At 46.3% G+C, this 15,293-nt stretch overlaps 1 protein-coding gene, 1 non-coding gene and 1 pseudogene across 5 annotated transcripts in view; 2 read left to right on the top strand and 1 right to left on the bottom strand.

Annotated features, from left to right (window-relative positions):
• LOC110141139 (myomegalin) overlaps positions 1-2,967 on the top strand; it is a 64,819-nt gene extending 61,852 nt beyond the window's left edge. For all 4 annotated transcript variants that reach the window (XM_020899894.2, XM_020899892.2, XM_020899893.2 and 1 more), the window contains exons 7-8: positions 494-625; positions 2,736-2,967. In XM_020899894.2, the coding sequence (XP_020755553.2) occupies positions 494-625; positions 2,736-2,827 (224 nt within the window). In that variant the 3' untranslated portion in view covers positions 2,828-2,967. The remainder of the gene's footprint in view (positions 1-493; positions 626-2,735) is intronic.
• Positions 2,968-3,060: 93 nt separating this feature from the next.
• LOC110141122 (elongation factor 1-alpha 1 pseudogene) lies at positions 3,061-5,979 on the top strand (annotated as a pseudogene).
• Positions 5,980-9,284: 3,305 nt separating this feature from the next.
• TRNAE-UUC (transfer RNA glutamic acid (anticodon UUC)) lies at positions 9,285-9,356 on the bottom strand. The gene has a single exon. It is a non-coding gene; the product is annotated as a tRNA-Glu (tRNA).
• Positions 9,357-15,293: the final 5,937 nt, after the last annotated feature.

Genomic DNA, 15,293 nt, shown 5'->3' with positions numbered 1-15,293 from the left:
AGGAAAACATTCAGTGTCACTCATTGTTCACAGCCTGATCTAATTTCATATGCATATACCTTAGTTTTTTTTATTGGGTGAATGTTAAAAGTTGTTCAGTCATGGATCGTAGGGTAAGAGAGGTCTGAAGTAGAGAGGGAGGCCCTCTGAATTTCCACCAAAGGAGGCGGACACACTTTCTCATTGTTAGGCCAGTCCTCCCTAGAGCAGTTTAGTGGTTTCTCACACTTGTTCACCAGCCCAGTGTCCGTCTCCCTCAGATATACTCAACTTCTCTCTGGGAGGAGGCCTCATGGAGTTCCTCGCAGAAGGCTGTGTTGGGATTAAAAGCCTAGGACCGCTTTAAACAAAGTTGCCTAGTGCTTCCCAGGTGCCGAGGTGAGCAGAGGATGTTGACAGGAGTATGGATATGGGCAGGGATCTTGCAGAGGGTCCCATGAGGGATCCACCTTCCTCATTTCCTACCTCTCCCTGTCTTGGTGGTATGCAACAGGGGCTGACCTGCTGGAAAAGAATCTTATTGAGATCCAAAACCTGCGCCAGCGCCTGAAGGAATCTGTATTCATCAATGACCGTCTGCGGGAGAGGCTGGAATACGTGCTCAGCAATGCTGGCCAAGGAAAAGGTAGAAAGGGCACCAAAACCTCCGGGTTCTGTCCACATCTGGGGAGCCTCACAAGGGCATATAGGTTTGCAGCTATAAAGACATTGGTGTGCACTCCCCTACTCCTCCTCACAGTCAGCCCAGAGAGGTAAGCAGGGCAGGCATTTTTGTCCCTACTTTATAAATGAAGACACTAAGTGGTTTGCCCTGGGTGGGACTAGTTCTCATCTTCTTGCGTTCATGCTCAATCACTCATTCATGTCCGACTCCTTGGAGACTCTATGGACTGTAGCCCGGCAGGCTCCTCTGTCCATGGGATTCTCCAGGCAAGAATACTGGTTCAGTTCAGTTCAGTTCAGTCGCATCCGACTCTTTGCGACCCCGTGGACTGCAGCACCCCAGGCTCCCCTGTCCTTCACCATCTCCCAGAGCCTACTCAAACTCATGTCCATTGAGTCAGTGATGCCATCCAACCATCTCATCCTCTCTCGCCCCCTTCTCCTCTCGCCTTCAGTCTTTCCCAGCATCAGGATGTTTTCCAGTGAATCAGCTCTTTGCATCAGGTGGCCCAAGTATTGGAGTTTCAGCTTCAGCATCAGTCCTTCCAATGAATATTCAGGGCTGATTTCCTTTAGGATGGACTGGTTTGATCTTCTTGCAGTCCAAGGGACTCTCAAGAGTCTTCTCCAACACCACATTTCAAAAGCCTCAGTTCTTCAGTACTCAGCCTTCGTTATGGTCCAACTCTCACATCCATACATGACTACTAGAAAAACCATAGCTTTGATTAGATGGACCTTTGTTGGCAAAGTAATGTCTCTGCTTTTCAATATGTTGTATGCTGCTGCTGCTGCTGCTGCTGCTAAGTCGCTTCAGTCATGTCCGACTCTGTGAGCCCACAGACAGCAGCCACCAGGCTCCCCCGTCCCTGGGATTGTCCAGGCAAGAACCCTGGAGTGGGTTGCCATTTCCTTCTCTTAATATGTTGTATAGTGGCTTGCAATTTCCTTCTCCAGGGGCTCTTCCTGATCCAGGGCCTGAACCTGCGTCGCCTGCGTCTGCTATGTTGGCAGGCAGGCTCTTTTCCACTGCACCACCTGGGAAGCTGTTCTCATCCTCAGGGCTCTCTAACGCGATGCCCATTCTTGTAACTCCCTGTACTGCTTGGTGCTGCCCCAGGGCTCATGGCCTGACTGGCAGATGGTAGGGCTAAGGCTTCCATGGTGCCCTCAGCAGAGGGAGCACCACACCCCACCTTCATGTCGCTACCACATGCTCTGGATGCCGCCTGCCACCCTCCTCCCCTCATGCAGATGGACCGTATTTCCACACTTTCTACCCAAATGTTCTCCCTTGTCATGATCAGGAATGTGGTGACCAGGCCCCTGACAACATCACAGCAGCAGCCAGTTAGGGGGAAAGACTATGCTCCACAACTGGAGCCATTGACATGAGGGTGTGGCCCATAGTGCTGTGACTCAGCCACATCAGACTGTTGTCCCAGTGCATGAGGCTCCCAGGTTTTGCCGAAATTTTGGTGGGTGAAGGGAAGTATATCTTTGAAAGCATCTGTTACCCAAATGTGTGACTTGTCTGGTTTGTTTTTATTTCCAGAGATAGTATCTACCTTTGGCTTCCATGGATAGAACCCAGAGTCCATACCTCAGCTCTACAACAAGAAAAGGGCCTTGAGGGAAAGCACGCTGGAGTTTTCAGACTTACCCAGGGCAAAACCCAAACTTGGTTACTTCCATATCCCTCCTTTCTTCAGCAATACCCAGCTGCAGAATCGCAGAGAGTGGAGAGTACAAAACTTGCCCAGACTCACACAGCCTAATCTAGATAAGGTTGCTTCTTATGAGGTCCCACCTGCAAGTCCCTAGATTCACAGGCTCTAGGAGTGGAGCACACTGGGAAATTCACATTTCATGTGTAAGTCCCTTCCCCAGATAACCAGAGGGTTACTGGCTGTGAGCTGGATGCCAGCTTGTTTCTCTCTCTACCTTTCCCACTTCCAGTTGCATGTGAATAAGGAGGGGAAAAAAATGTCATTTTCTGTTGGGAGCAGTCATTGAAGAGAGTTCCCTAAATCCCTCCAGACCTCATTGCAGCTCTGTCTCTCCCTCCCCAGGTACTGCACAGTCAGCTTCAGATGTGTCCCTCGCCACCCCTCATTTATACACTGAGAGTCACTCTTCTGGCTCTGGTAAGGACATCTTGTGACCCGACACCGGGACGGTCTGGAGGAGTGTTTTCCAGATTCTCCAGTCCTATTCAACAGCATTTGTGGGTGTAAACTTGGAGGCATCAGACGTTATCTTTAAATGAATGGATCAGATTAATAAATTATTATTTAAAAATTATTTACATGTATTTATTGAGTGACTATAAAAAGTAAAATTTGTGTAGTAAAGAATAAAACCCATAATGGCCTGAAATTCAAAGAAAAGATTAAAGGAAAAATACCTTTCCTCTATTATCTATCTCTATTTCAGAGAACTAGATCAGAAAGGCCAATGCAGGGGAAAAGTTAAATCTATTGAGAGTGGGCCTGTGGGATCCTTGAGCCCCATTACATGCTTGGAAAGAAGAAAAAACTATCACATGTGAAAATATAGTGGGATAAAATCTGAATGTTTATAATGAAGACCATAAGCAAGACCCAGGTGAACTCCGTTCGAGAGAGTGACAGAAACTGCTTCTCAGAATCATGAAGATCAGAGTTGCCTCAAGCCTGGAAATAGTAGTTGTTGAATTTTCAAAATGGTAGAAATAATATATGTTAGTATATATAGAAGAGTAAATTTTATTTAGATCTTTTTCAAACTAAGAATGGATTGATGTTAATGAGATGACATGTCAGTTCAGTTCAGTCGCTCAGTCGTGTCTGACTCTTTGCAACCCTCTGGACTGTAGCATGCCAGGCCTCCCTGTCCATCACCAACTCCCAGAGCTTGCTCAAACTCATGTCCATTAAGTCAGTAATGCCATCTGACCATCTCATCCTCTGTCGCCCCCTTCTCTTGCCCTCAGTCTTTTCCAGTATCACGATCTTTTCCAATTGGTTGGCTCTTTGCATCAGGTGGCCAAAGTATTGGAGTTTCAGCTTCAGCATCTGTCCTTCCAAATGAATATTTGGGACTGATTTCCTTTAGGATGGACTGGTTTGATCTCCTTGCAGTCCAAGGGACTCTCAAGAGTTTTCTCCAACACCACAGTTCAAAAGCATCAATTCTTTGGCACTCAGCCTTCTTTACGGTCCAACTCTCACATCCACACATGACTATTGGAAAAACCATTGCTTTGACTAGACAGGCCTTTGTTGGCAAAGTAATGTCTCTGCTTTTTAATATGCTGTCTAGGTTTGTCATAGCTTTTCTTTCAAGGAGCAAGGGTCTTTTAATTTCATGGCTGTAGTCACCATCTGCAGTGATTTTGGAGCCCAAGAAAAGAAAGTCTGTCACTGATTCCATTGTTTCCCCATCTATCTGCCATGAAGTGACGGGACCAGAAGCCATAATCTTTTAAGTTTTTGATTGTTGAGTTTTAAGCCAGTTTTTTTACTCTCTTTCACTTTCAAGAAGCTCTTTAGTTCTTTGCTTTCTGCCATAAGGGTGGTGTCATCTGCATATCTGATGTTATTGATATTTCTCCGGGCAATCTTGATTCCAACTTGTGCTTCATCCAGTCTGGCATTTCGCAGTCAATGTAACAACTGAAGTGAAGTCTGTAGAGATGCACCTTGAAGCATTGAGTGAAGCCCTTCCTGGGGACAGTGTGGGCTTCAATGTCAAGAACATGTCTGTCAAAGATGTTCGTTGTGGCAGTGTGACTGGTGACAGCAAAAGTGACCCACCAATGGAAGCAGCTGGCTTCACAGCTCAGGTGATTATTTTGAACCATCCAGGCCAGATCAGTGCTGGATATGCACCTGTGCTGGATTGTCACACAGCTCACATTGCTTGCAAGTTCGCTGAGCTGAAGAAGAAGATCGATTGCCATTCTGGGAAAAAGCTGCAAGATGGCCCTAAATTCTTGAAATCTGATGATGCTGTCATTGTTCATATGATTCCTGGCAAGCCCATGTGTGTTGAGAGCTTCTCTGACTCTCCTCCCCTGGGTCGTTTTGCTGTGTGTGACATAAGACAGACTGTCACTGTGGGTGTCATCAAAGCAGTGGACAAGAAGGCAGGTGGAGCTGGTAAGGTCACCAAGTCTGCCCAGAAAGCTCAGAAGGCTAAATGAATATTATCCCCCAAATCTGCCACCCCAGTCTTAATCAGTGGTGAAAGAACAGTCTCAGAACTGTCTCAATTGGCCATTTAATAGTAAAAGACTGGCTAATGATAGCAATGCATCATAAAACCTTCAGAAGGAAAGGAGAATGTTTTGTGGACCATATGTTTGGGTGTGGCAGTTTTAAGTTATTTTTAAAATCAGTACTTTTTAATGAAAACAACTTGACCAAAAATCTGTCACAGAATTTAAGACTCATTAAAAAAAAAGCTTAATGAAAAATGTAACTTTTTTGTTACATTCAATTAAAGCTTTATTTTTTATGAGAATGAATGTAATCTATATTTTTTTGTACTTTTTATTTTGTTTTGGGGTATAGCCAATTAACAACAGGACTCAGCCATACATATACATGTATCCATTCCTCCCCCCATAACCCCTTCCCATATAGGCTTCCATATAACACTGAGCAGAGTTCCATGTGCTATACAATAGATTTTTGTTGGCTGTCCGTTTTAAATGTAGCAGTGTGTACATCCTAATATAAATTCTTTTTTAATACATACATATATATATATATATACCAAAATCACTGCAGATGGTGACTGCAGCCATGAAATTAAAAGACGCTCCTTGATAGAAAAGCTATGACAAACCTAGACAGCATATTAAAAAGCAAAGACTTTGCCAACAAAGGTCCGTCTAGTCAAAGCTATGGTTTCTCCAGTAGTCATGTATGGATGTGAGAGCTGGGCTATAAGGAAAGCTGAGTACTGAAGAATTGATGCTTTTGAACTGTAGTGTTGGAGAAGACTCTTGAGAGTCCCTGGGACTGCAAGGAGATCAGTCATGAATATTCATTGGAAGGACTGATGCTGAAGCTGAAACTCCAATACTTTGGCCACCTGATGCAAAGAGCTGACTCATTGGAAAAGATCCTGATGCTGGAAAAGACTGAGGGCAAGAGGAGAAGGGGGTGACAGAGGATGAGATGGTTGGATGACATCACTGACTCAAAGGACATATGAGTTTGAGCAAGCTCTAGGTGATGGTGAAGTATAGGGAGACCCCTCCATGGAGTCACAAAGAGTCAGACACAACTGAGCGACTGAACAACCAGAAAAAAAATTTTTATATATATATATTATATATATATATATAGTTATATATATATATAGTTATATATATATAGTTATATATATATATATCTGTCATATTTATGACAGACTGTATGATTTCAATACCTTTATACCATGAAATGTTTACACCCTGCTTTATGTCCCTGAATATGTTCCAATGGCTCCTAGTTTACAGTCTATGGGAACTTGAATAGAATTTGTATCCTGCTGTTGTGTGAAAATTGTATAAATCATAATTCTGTTGAATTGGTTCATAATGATTTTCAGGTCTACTATATCCTTCTACTTTTCTGTCTATTCTATTTTTGAGAGTTTGATATTGAAACTCCAACTAAAAATCTTAATTTATCTACTTTAAAATAATTGTAATATATAGTGGAAATACATGTAACTTTGTTCTGTATTTTCCAAGTCTCCTGTAAATGTGTTTATCATTCTTTCATAATTTAAAATAATAAAAAATGAGGAAAAATAATAGTTTCAATCAACATTCTGTCAACAAGATGATTTCTCTCATGAGATCAGCCCAGGGCACAGAGGTAATTACATCTGTGGCTCATGGATCCACTAATTCCTTGTTGCTACTTATAGCTTAAACTGAAGGTAGAACAAAAGAAGGTGGAGTGACAGTATTTCACCAAACTGGAAGGAGAAGAGACAGTTCTACCATTGTTCTTATTTCTGTTCCCTGTACTTACCAATCACTAATACTTTTGTGTAGTCTTACATCTGTCCTGGGTTTGGTTGTTCTGATGGCCTTATAGACCTTCCTAATGCAGACATTAATTGACTGAAGGTCCCAGCTATGCTTTAAAATCTATCTCTGAGGCTGCATCTCCCATGGGCTGCTCCCTGCCAATAGCTGAGTGCAGTGGGGATACAAAGGCAGACCCACTCCTGGGAGAGACAAGACTCTTCATTGGCTGACTTTGGCTCAGTGACTCCACAATGACTTTGATGAACTTCATGGCAGGCAGTTTTGGACACCTTCTCTTCTCTTCCTTACTAAGTCAGATTTGCTTCATGACCTGAGGCATCTCTCATCATTCCTAAGTACCTTCCTATTTTCTTGCATACAGGTATTTTCCCTAATGAAGTCCTTGCACATTTAATTAATTCTCACCATTTACTTTTTGGAGCATCTGGAATAACATGGTTGTCATCCTGCCAGCCCGTCCTATGGCTATGTGTTGTGGGTACTCTTTGTACTCTGTTTTGTTCCAGACATAACTGTCTTAATATTACTCCTCCTATCTCACCCTGCCACACAGTCACAAGGGACTCCATGTACTGTTATCATTAGTAGTTTATTTATTAAGCCCACAAACATAGAAGGTGCTGTGTTGATCACCCTTTATTAGTTTATAGCTATCTGGCATGTATCCATGAACATAGGACATTCAGAGAACAGAACAAAACCTTTAAACCAGAAATGAAGGAATTTCATACTGACATATCACACATTATGGGAATGCTTAGAGGTTTGGAAGCCATGTGATTTCTCAGCCTTAAAAAAAAGATGAAATCTTACCATCTGTTACAACATGGATAGACTTGAGGGTATTATGCTAAGTGAAATGTCATTCAAAGGAAGACAAATAGCATGCAATTTCACCACATGTGGAATATTTTTTTTTTATTTTAAAATGAACCATCTGAACCATTCAAAAACAAACATGTAAACAGGTAATGGTTATTAAACAGGTAATGGTTATCATAGGGGAAGACTGAAGTGGGGAGGGAAGAGTGAGTAAGAGGAGTCAACTGTATGGCCAGAGATGGAAAGTAAGCCTATTCAATGGTGAATTTGCTGTAATGTATACAGAAGTCAAAATATAATACTGTACACATAAAAAATATAAACCAAAAAATAAGGAAAATGATATCCTAGCAGGGTACAGAGAGCCTGGCAAAAGCCAAGGGGGCAGCTGCACTTCGCTGAAGGCTTTCTCCTGAGATAGGTGGTCCTAGTGCTCAGTCTGGCCCAAGACCCCACCGCCCACCAAGGGAATTGGGAGGAGGCTGGTGGGCAGCCTGTGCTATGGGGGCCAGGGATGACAGCCTAGTGGTGTTCCTGCAAGCACTGGCCTGCACTACCAAAGAGAGCTGAATAAAAGACTGCCTGGAATTTCTTACAGCCTGAAGAGAATGGGGCAAGAGGGGCCTCCTTGCCAGGACAAAACCTTCCCTGAGTCTTGGAGGACAAGGTCCCATGGGAGCTGGTTGAGTGGGAAATGCCAAAGGAAAAGAGCAATAGCAGCCCAACCAATGATCTTAGGATGTCTGCAAGTTCCTCTCAAATGGTGGAGTAAGTCATGTATACAGAGAGAGAGAAAGAAAGCAAATGTGGGAAAATGTTAACTGGTGCATTGAGATGAAGAATATATGCAGTTACTCTTCTTGCAAATTTTCATAAGTTTCAGTGTACTTTTTAAAGGAATAATTAGTACTCAGCCAGTTTCATGCAGCCATGAAATTAAAAGACGCATGCTCCTTTGAGGAAAAGCTATGACCAACCTAGACAGCACATTAAAAAGCAAAGACATCACCTTGCTAACAAAGGTCCATATAGTCCAGCTAAGGTTTTTCCAGTAGTCATGTAGGGATGTGAGAGTTGGACCATGAAGAAGGTTAAGCATCCAAGAACTAATGTTTTCAAATTCTGGTGCTAGAGAAGACTCTTGAGAATCCCTTGGACTGCAAGGAGATCAAACCAGTCAATCCTGAAAGAAATCAATCCTCAATATCCATTGGAAGGACTGATGCTGAAGCTGAAACTCCTATTCTCTGGCCACCTGATGCAAAGAGCTGACTTATTGGAAAAGTCCCTATGCTGATTGTAGGCAAAAAAGGGGGGGGGGGGCAGCAGAGGGTGAGATGGTGAGATAGCATCACCCACTCAATGGACATGAGTTTGAGCAAATTCCAGGAGACAGTACAGGACAGGCTGGTGTGCTGCAGTCCATGGGGTTGCAGAGTCAGACTGGCCTTAGCGACTGAACAATGACAACACAGCTGGTACTCAAGTCCCAAGTTCTCTTCAGATGGACACTGAAAGTGAGGCTTTAGGTTTCTGGCGAAGGGAGGAGTGGAGGTGAAGGGAGGACTGGAGGCGAGGGGCTGTCCCGACTGCTCCTCACATCTCCCCTAGGAGATGCCCTGGACCCTGGGATTCTACCTCATTGGCTGAAGGTTTGATGCAGAGACTCCACTGCAACTGGACGGTGGGGCACATAACACTTGTGGGCAGGAAGTGAAGATTGCCGGACATGCAGCCAAAACTAAAAAAAAATAATAAAGTAACTTTCCCTGACCGGGAATCGAACCCGGGCCGCGGCGGTGAAAGCGCCGAATCCTAGCCACTAGACCACCAGGGAACTACATTCCGCGGTTCTCATTAGTGATAACAGGAAGCCTGAAAAGACTGTGTGGTGTCTCTCGCCCTCGAGTTCTGAGTTCCGCACTTCTCTCCAAGGAATTGTACCCGAAGAACGTTCCTTCCCTGCTTTCTCCAAATGAGGAGCGCCACACCAAAAGCCGAACGCTCTGCGGGACAGTATGACGCGCCCGCGAGGTCCGCCTGACCCTCACGTCCCCACGACTTGCCCGGTCCCGGCGCACCTCACAACTGCCCTGGAGACGCGCCTTTTCCCGGCGAGCGCGCGTGGAGAGCAGGTCGCCGGGGCGGGGGCAGGAGAGGCGGGAGGGGAGCCGCGCGGGTGAGATCTCGGGATCCCCAAGGTCACAAGAGACTCCTGGCGGGTGCAGGAACCCGGAGGGCTGGATAAACGCTCGCAAACAAGGCTCCGCGCCCAGACCTGGATTCCGTCCGGTCTTCCCCCACGACCTGCTGCCCGGCAGTTCTCCCGCCTTGGATGACGCCATCTCCAGCTCTCCGGGCTCAGACCTCCGGTTGTCCCAGACGCAGCGCTTTCCTCAGACCCACATCCAATTAGTCAGGACTTCGCGTTTGCTTCTCCGTCCATGTTTACTTCGGCCCACACAGTCCCAGTCCCTCCTTTAGGGGACTCTGGACTTGGGCAAACGACTCTCCCGAGAAAGGTGGTCCCTCCGGCACCCGCTGGGCGCCTCCTCCGTCGGCGAAAGCACTGCCGCCCCCTCCTCCTGTCCACGTAGGACGGCAGCGCGCTGGACGCAACCGAAAAGACCGCGAATCCGCTCCTTTGGCTGGACGTGGCAGGTCTGCAGGGGAGGAAAGCAGGGGAATGTCATGAAAGGTCCTGCTCTAAAGCTATTTTCATGTCCGTCTCTTTGGGGATTCAGGCTCCAGCGCTGGGGGTGCTGCCGCGCAGCTGCACCCGCGACCGCACTCGGAGTCCACGTGAAGCCGGGCTGAGCCCCGCGGCCTGGGGGCCGGTGCGCACGCCGCCCGCGTCTTCCTCCGGGTCGGAGCCCCTGAACCTCAGACGGGAAGGAAACGGCTGTGGCCGCCGCACTAAGAAAAGAAGCCACTGCGGGAGAAAACGCATATGCATTCCCAAGCTTGTGAAGCTTTACTTCGAAAGGAAACCAGGGACAGAGAGACACACAGACAACAAAGCATTAAATCCTTTCAGCAAAAAGAAATGCTTTCTGCCCGCTGGCGTTATGCTGTGAGGTGAACGCGGAAACCCCTCCTGCTTTCTGGGGGAAATTGCCTTTACCTCTCTGTGGTTCTAGGTTAAAATTCGCACTCCATGATCTGTTGAACTGGAAAATTATAAAAGGCAAATAAGTTTTAGACATCATACCGGGATGGGAGGAGAGCTTAGGGGAGAATGGATACACATTTATGTACACCTGAATCCCTTCTCTGTCCACTTGAAACTATCACATTATTAATGAGCTATACTCCAATATAAAATAAAAAGTTCTTTAAATTTTTTTTGAAGTTTTAGACATTGTAAACGATAAACCAAAGCTATCCTTAAAGAAGAACCTCAACCGATGAGGAATGAACCACCGTGAGATTTGCGTGGACCGAGCCTGGCTCCTCCGCGGCTTTAGGCGGGCCCTGGTCTGCAAACGAACTCAGTACTGGCGGAGAAGAATGGCTCTGCCCGCGCTGATGCTTGCTATTTTCAAACAGATAAAAGACCGGAGCCGTCAGCCTTTGCTGCGCTTCCTGCTAAACGTGAAAGCGTGATGGAAGTCTTGGACTTGAACGACAGTAGACAACTAGAATAAGCCACAGCGGCTGGAACCTGAGGAACCGGGTTTCCTGCGGTCTTTGCGGGAGAAGCACTGCGGCTAAAGGGCTGAGAGGAAAGAGTGCGCGGGTCAGGGGCATCGGAGCGGAGCGGAGTGCGGGTCCTCGGGTTTCCGGGTGGATTCGAAGCATCGATCATTTCTGAGAGCCCCAGCACTGACTACCGAGGGCCACCGAGGCGCCGGGTCCGCAGCCCGGCAGGAGTAGCGTCCACACTTCTGGGCTGAGGGGTCACTTGGGTTCAAACACATCTAAGCCCCGGCTCCTGCGGCTTCTGGGAACTGGGGAGCCACCGGTGGCGACCCTTGCACTCGATGCAGGGCTGTGAAACTGGAGACCCTGACTTGGGTGCCGGACCTCCAGGCTAGACTGTTGGGGACCCAGGGACCTCGCTTCGGGGAAGGCGAGGAACCTAAGCCAGAGCTTCAGGCTCCTCACCTGAGGGATCGCCTGTGCCCCTACAGTCCTTTTCATTTCAAAAATGTTTGTGGCCAGACGTGGTAAGAGGTACAGTTCTTGAGATGTGTCATTAGACAACAACAGTTATCTGGTTTCTGTGGTGCAGTGGTTATCACGTTCGCCTAACACGCGAAAGGTCCCAGTTCGAAACAGAGCGGTATGTTTACATGCTTTTTCTTCTTCTCCCTGAAGCTTACATTCACATTTAAACCCTCCCACCGCTCCCCGCCCCCACCCCACCCCCCTGCGCTCCCCTCCCAAGTCGATAAAGAATCTGCCAGCAATGCATGAGGCCAGGGTTCGATCCCTAGGTTGGGAAGATCCCCTGGAGAAGGAAATGGCAACCAACTCTAGTATTCTTCCCTGGAAAATCCCATGAACAGAGGAGCCTGGCGGGCTACAGTCCACGGGGTCACAAGAGTAGAACACGACGTGATGACTAAACCACCACCACCCCCAACATACACATACCAAGAGAGAGAAGAAAAAACTGGGCTAGAGAGATGGATTATAGCAGCGTGTGCAGCTGCACTTTTATGCCCCACCCGCAAACACAGGAGGAGTTCCCTAATTACCTAAAAGCCTAGTCGGCACTAGGAACCAGACCTCCTTTGTCTGCTTTGAGTCACTTTGAAGACCAGGCCATAGAAAATCCAAGGAGGTCACAAAGCCAACTTCAGGTTAGCTTTCCTTTGGAAATGCCCTCACCTTCTCATCTGGTGCCTAAATCTCCTCTACACACTGACAGGCATTTTGTCTCTGAAAACCAAGAAGCTTTTCCCTGTGATGTTCACTCGCTTTCCCCCACCTCAGCACACCTGTGGAACAATTTGGTTTGCCTGACAGAACTTAAGAGACTGTCAACGACCCAGTGCTCAACCCAAAGACACATAGATGAAGGATTTTAGGCTCTAGAATTGCACAGAAAGGAGTCCTTACGCATGCCATTATCAGGAGAGCCCTGGAGTCAGGTGAGAGGCCAGGAAGCAGACCTATTCCCTCATCACCCGCTGAGAACGCCTAACATGAGGAAACTGAGATTCAGAAAGAAAGCATGACCTTGGCTCTGCTGCACACAGCACTAAATCCAAACCAGGAGGGACCCAGCCTGTCACCGTTTGGCCTGGCCTCAGAGCCCAGAGCATCGCCCAGGAGGGAGAGTGAAGGGAGATGAGCAGACAAGCGCTGGAGCCTTGCCCAGCTGCATGCAGCCCCGGGCCACTGGGACTCACCTCCTTTTCTGCTCTGCCACTCTCAGAAATTTAACCTTTACTGTCAGTTTTCAACTAGAAAAGCCAAATTAGAGGGAGGAGGTAGTAAGGTAATGACTGGTTGCCTGGTAGCTACAATTTCGCATTGTTACTGCTGTGGTCTGGCTTCAATTCCAGGTCAGGAAAGCTCTAAATTGCATTAAATCTTCCTCTTCCTGACGAGAGGTGGTTTGCTGCAAGGCACAGGCAAGACCTGCAGGGTTCCTGTGGCCAGGTGCCCTTCAGGTGAGGGAAGAGAAATGTGATGGACCACCAGGACTTCTACCCTCCAGTCTTTTCTTCCTTTATTTCAGAAACCTAGTGTCTCACATATGGAATTTTCATTCAAAGAGAACCTTGGACTTGAGTTCTAAAAACTCATTAAGAAAACAAAAACATAAAACCTTTTAAGATACAAAAAAATTTGAAGTCCTCATATCGTATATTCTGTCCCAACTGCACATTTAACATTTTCCCGCGTTTGCTTTCTCACTCTCTCCATCTATATGATTTGCTCCACCATTTGAGAGTAACTTGCAGACATCTCAACTCAAGACCACTGGTTGGGCCACTGTTGCTCCTTTCCTTTGGCCTTTCCCTCAAAACCAGCTTCTGTAGGACCTGTCCTCCAAGGCCAGGGGAAGCTTTTGTCCTTGCACAGAGTTCCTGCTTGCCCCTTCAGGAACCTGAAATCTGTTCTTTTTAGGCTGCAGAGAAGCTTCAGGAGGTGTTTTATGCTGCTCTCCCCAAAGTGTCGGCCAGGCTTGCCCTGTGCTTGTAGGAACTCTACTAGGCTGTCATCCCCCCAGAATCACCTGCTCTTGGGACTCCTCCGGGTCGTCTTGGTGGACAGTGGGGTCTTGGGTCAGCCTGAGCGCTAGAACCACCTACCTGCTGAAAAACCCTTCAGGGAAGTGCAGCTGCCCTCTTGTCTCTTGCCTGGCTCTTTTTGTTCTGTGGGGAGCATAAAGTGTTTCAACTGGACAGAAAGATGAGGGATCTTTCCTGTGGTGGGAGGATGAAGGGATCAGGTGGGGAATGCATTAAAGGGAGAGGGAGAGTTCTCAAGAGCTTTCCACAATTTTCTGCACTGGTGCTGTCAGAGGGCTGGCTGCCCTGGGATCACGGTATGTAGTATTGTCTTATCCTGGCCTTGGCCTGGCCCTCGGTCCAATCTGAGTCCAAGCAAAGAGAAGCAACCTGGTTTGCAGTACATAATTCATTGTGCCTCTCTCCAAAGTGGGGTAGTCACTGAACTTCTAGTTCCAGGATCCCAGTAGATGGAATTCATGGGTTGGGTTTTTTCCTTTTTCCTTGAATTTCCTTTCTTGGTGATCTCAGAACTCAGGGGAAAAAAAAATTAGCTCAGAAAAAAAGTTTAGCTCTGGATAAATTTGTGATCGTCAGTGTTAGGTAAAAGAAAAATTACTTTTAAAGACTTTTAAGAATTCTAATAATTGACATATAATGACATAGACAATGTTCTTGTCATGTCATGCTTCTAAAGATGACTCCTTTTACGCATCACGTGTGTGCATGCTGGCAACCGACTGTTTGCAATCCTGTGGGGATTCTATAGGTAAGAATAGTGGAATGGGTTGCCATGCCCTTCTTCTGGGGGTCCAACCCAGGAATGGAACCAGCATCTCTTATGTCTCCTGCATTGGCAGGTGGGTTCTTTACCACTAAGCACCACCTGGGCAGCCCTGTATGCATCACACTTGTTTAGTAATTTCAGTCTAAAAGCTGTTTTATGTTGTCTTCCAGATTTTCTAATAATGAAGAAAATATTGGTGGCAAAGAGGTCTTATTCAATGTTTGTAGAAGTCTTAGATTTATTTTCTCTTCAAAATTCTAATGACACTGAACTGTCTGATTTTCCTACACTGGTTTTACTGGTCCAATAAGCAAACTTAAATCCTATAAATATTTTTTGTAAAATTTTAAAATATGTGTCATAGTAAATTTAAATGTACCATGGGCTTCCCATGGTACTAGCAGTAAAGAATACCACCTACCAGAGCAGGAGACACAAGAAATAAGGGTTCAATCCCTGGGTTGGAAAGATCCCCTGGGGCAGGAAATGGCAACCTGCTCCAGTATTATTATCTGGGAAATTTCATGGAAAGGGAGATCTAGTGGGCTCCAGTTCATAGCTTCTCTGTCCATGGGGCCACAGAGAGTCAGCTGAGTGACTAAGCCTGAATAATATACCATATGATAAATGGAGACTAAGTCATAATTCTAGAAGCCACTGAGTTAATTATTCCACCTACCATTTTTGGGATAACTACCTCATTATTTTTATAGATTATAAAGTGTCCATGTGATCACAGATTAAGAGGAAATGTCAGTACTTTAAGGGATGTTGGTGAGCATGGCCATCACTGTCACTT

Source organism: Odocoileus virginianus, chromosome 5, assembly GCF_023699985.2.
Source record: "Odocoileus virginianus isolate 20LAN1187 ecotype Illinois chromosome 5, Ovbor_1.2, whole genome shotgun sequence".
NCBI lineage: Eukaryota > Metazoa > Chordata > Mammalia > Artiodactyla > Cervidae > Odocoileus > Odocoileus virginianus.
The sequence above is the reverse complement of the archived record's forward strand: the minus strand, read 5'-3'. Positions and strand labels throughout refer to the sequence as shown.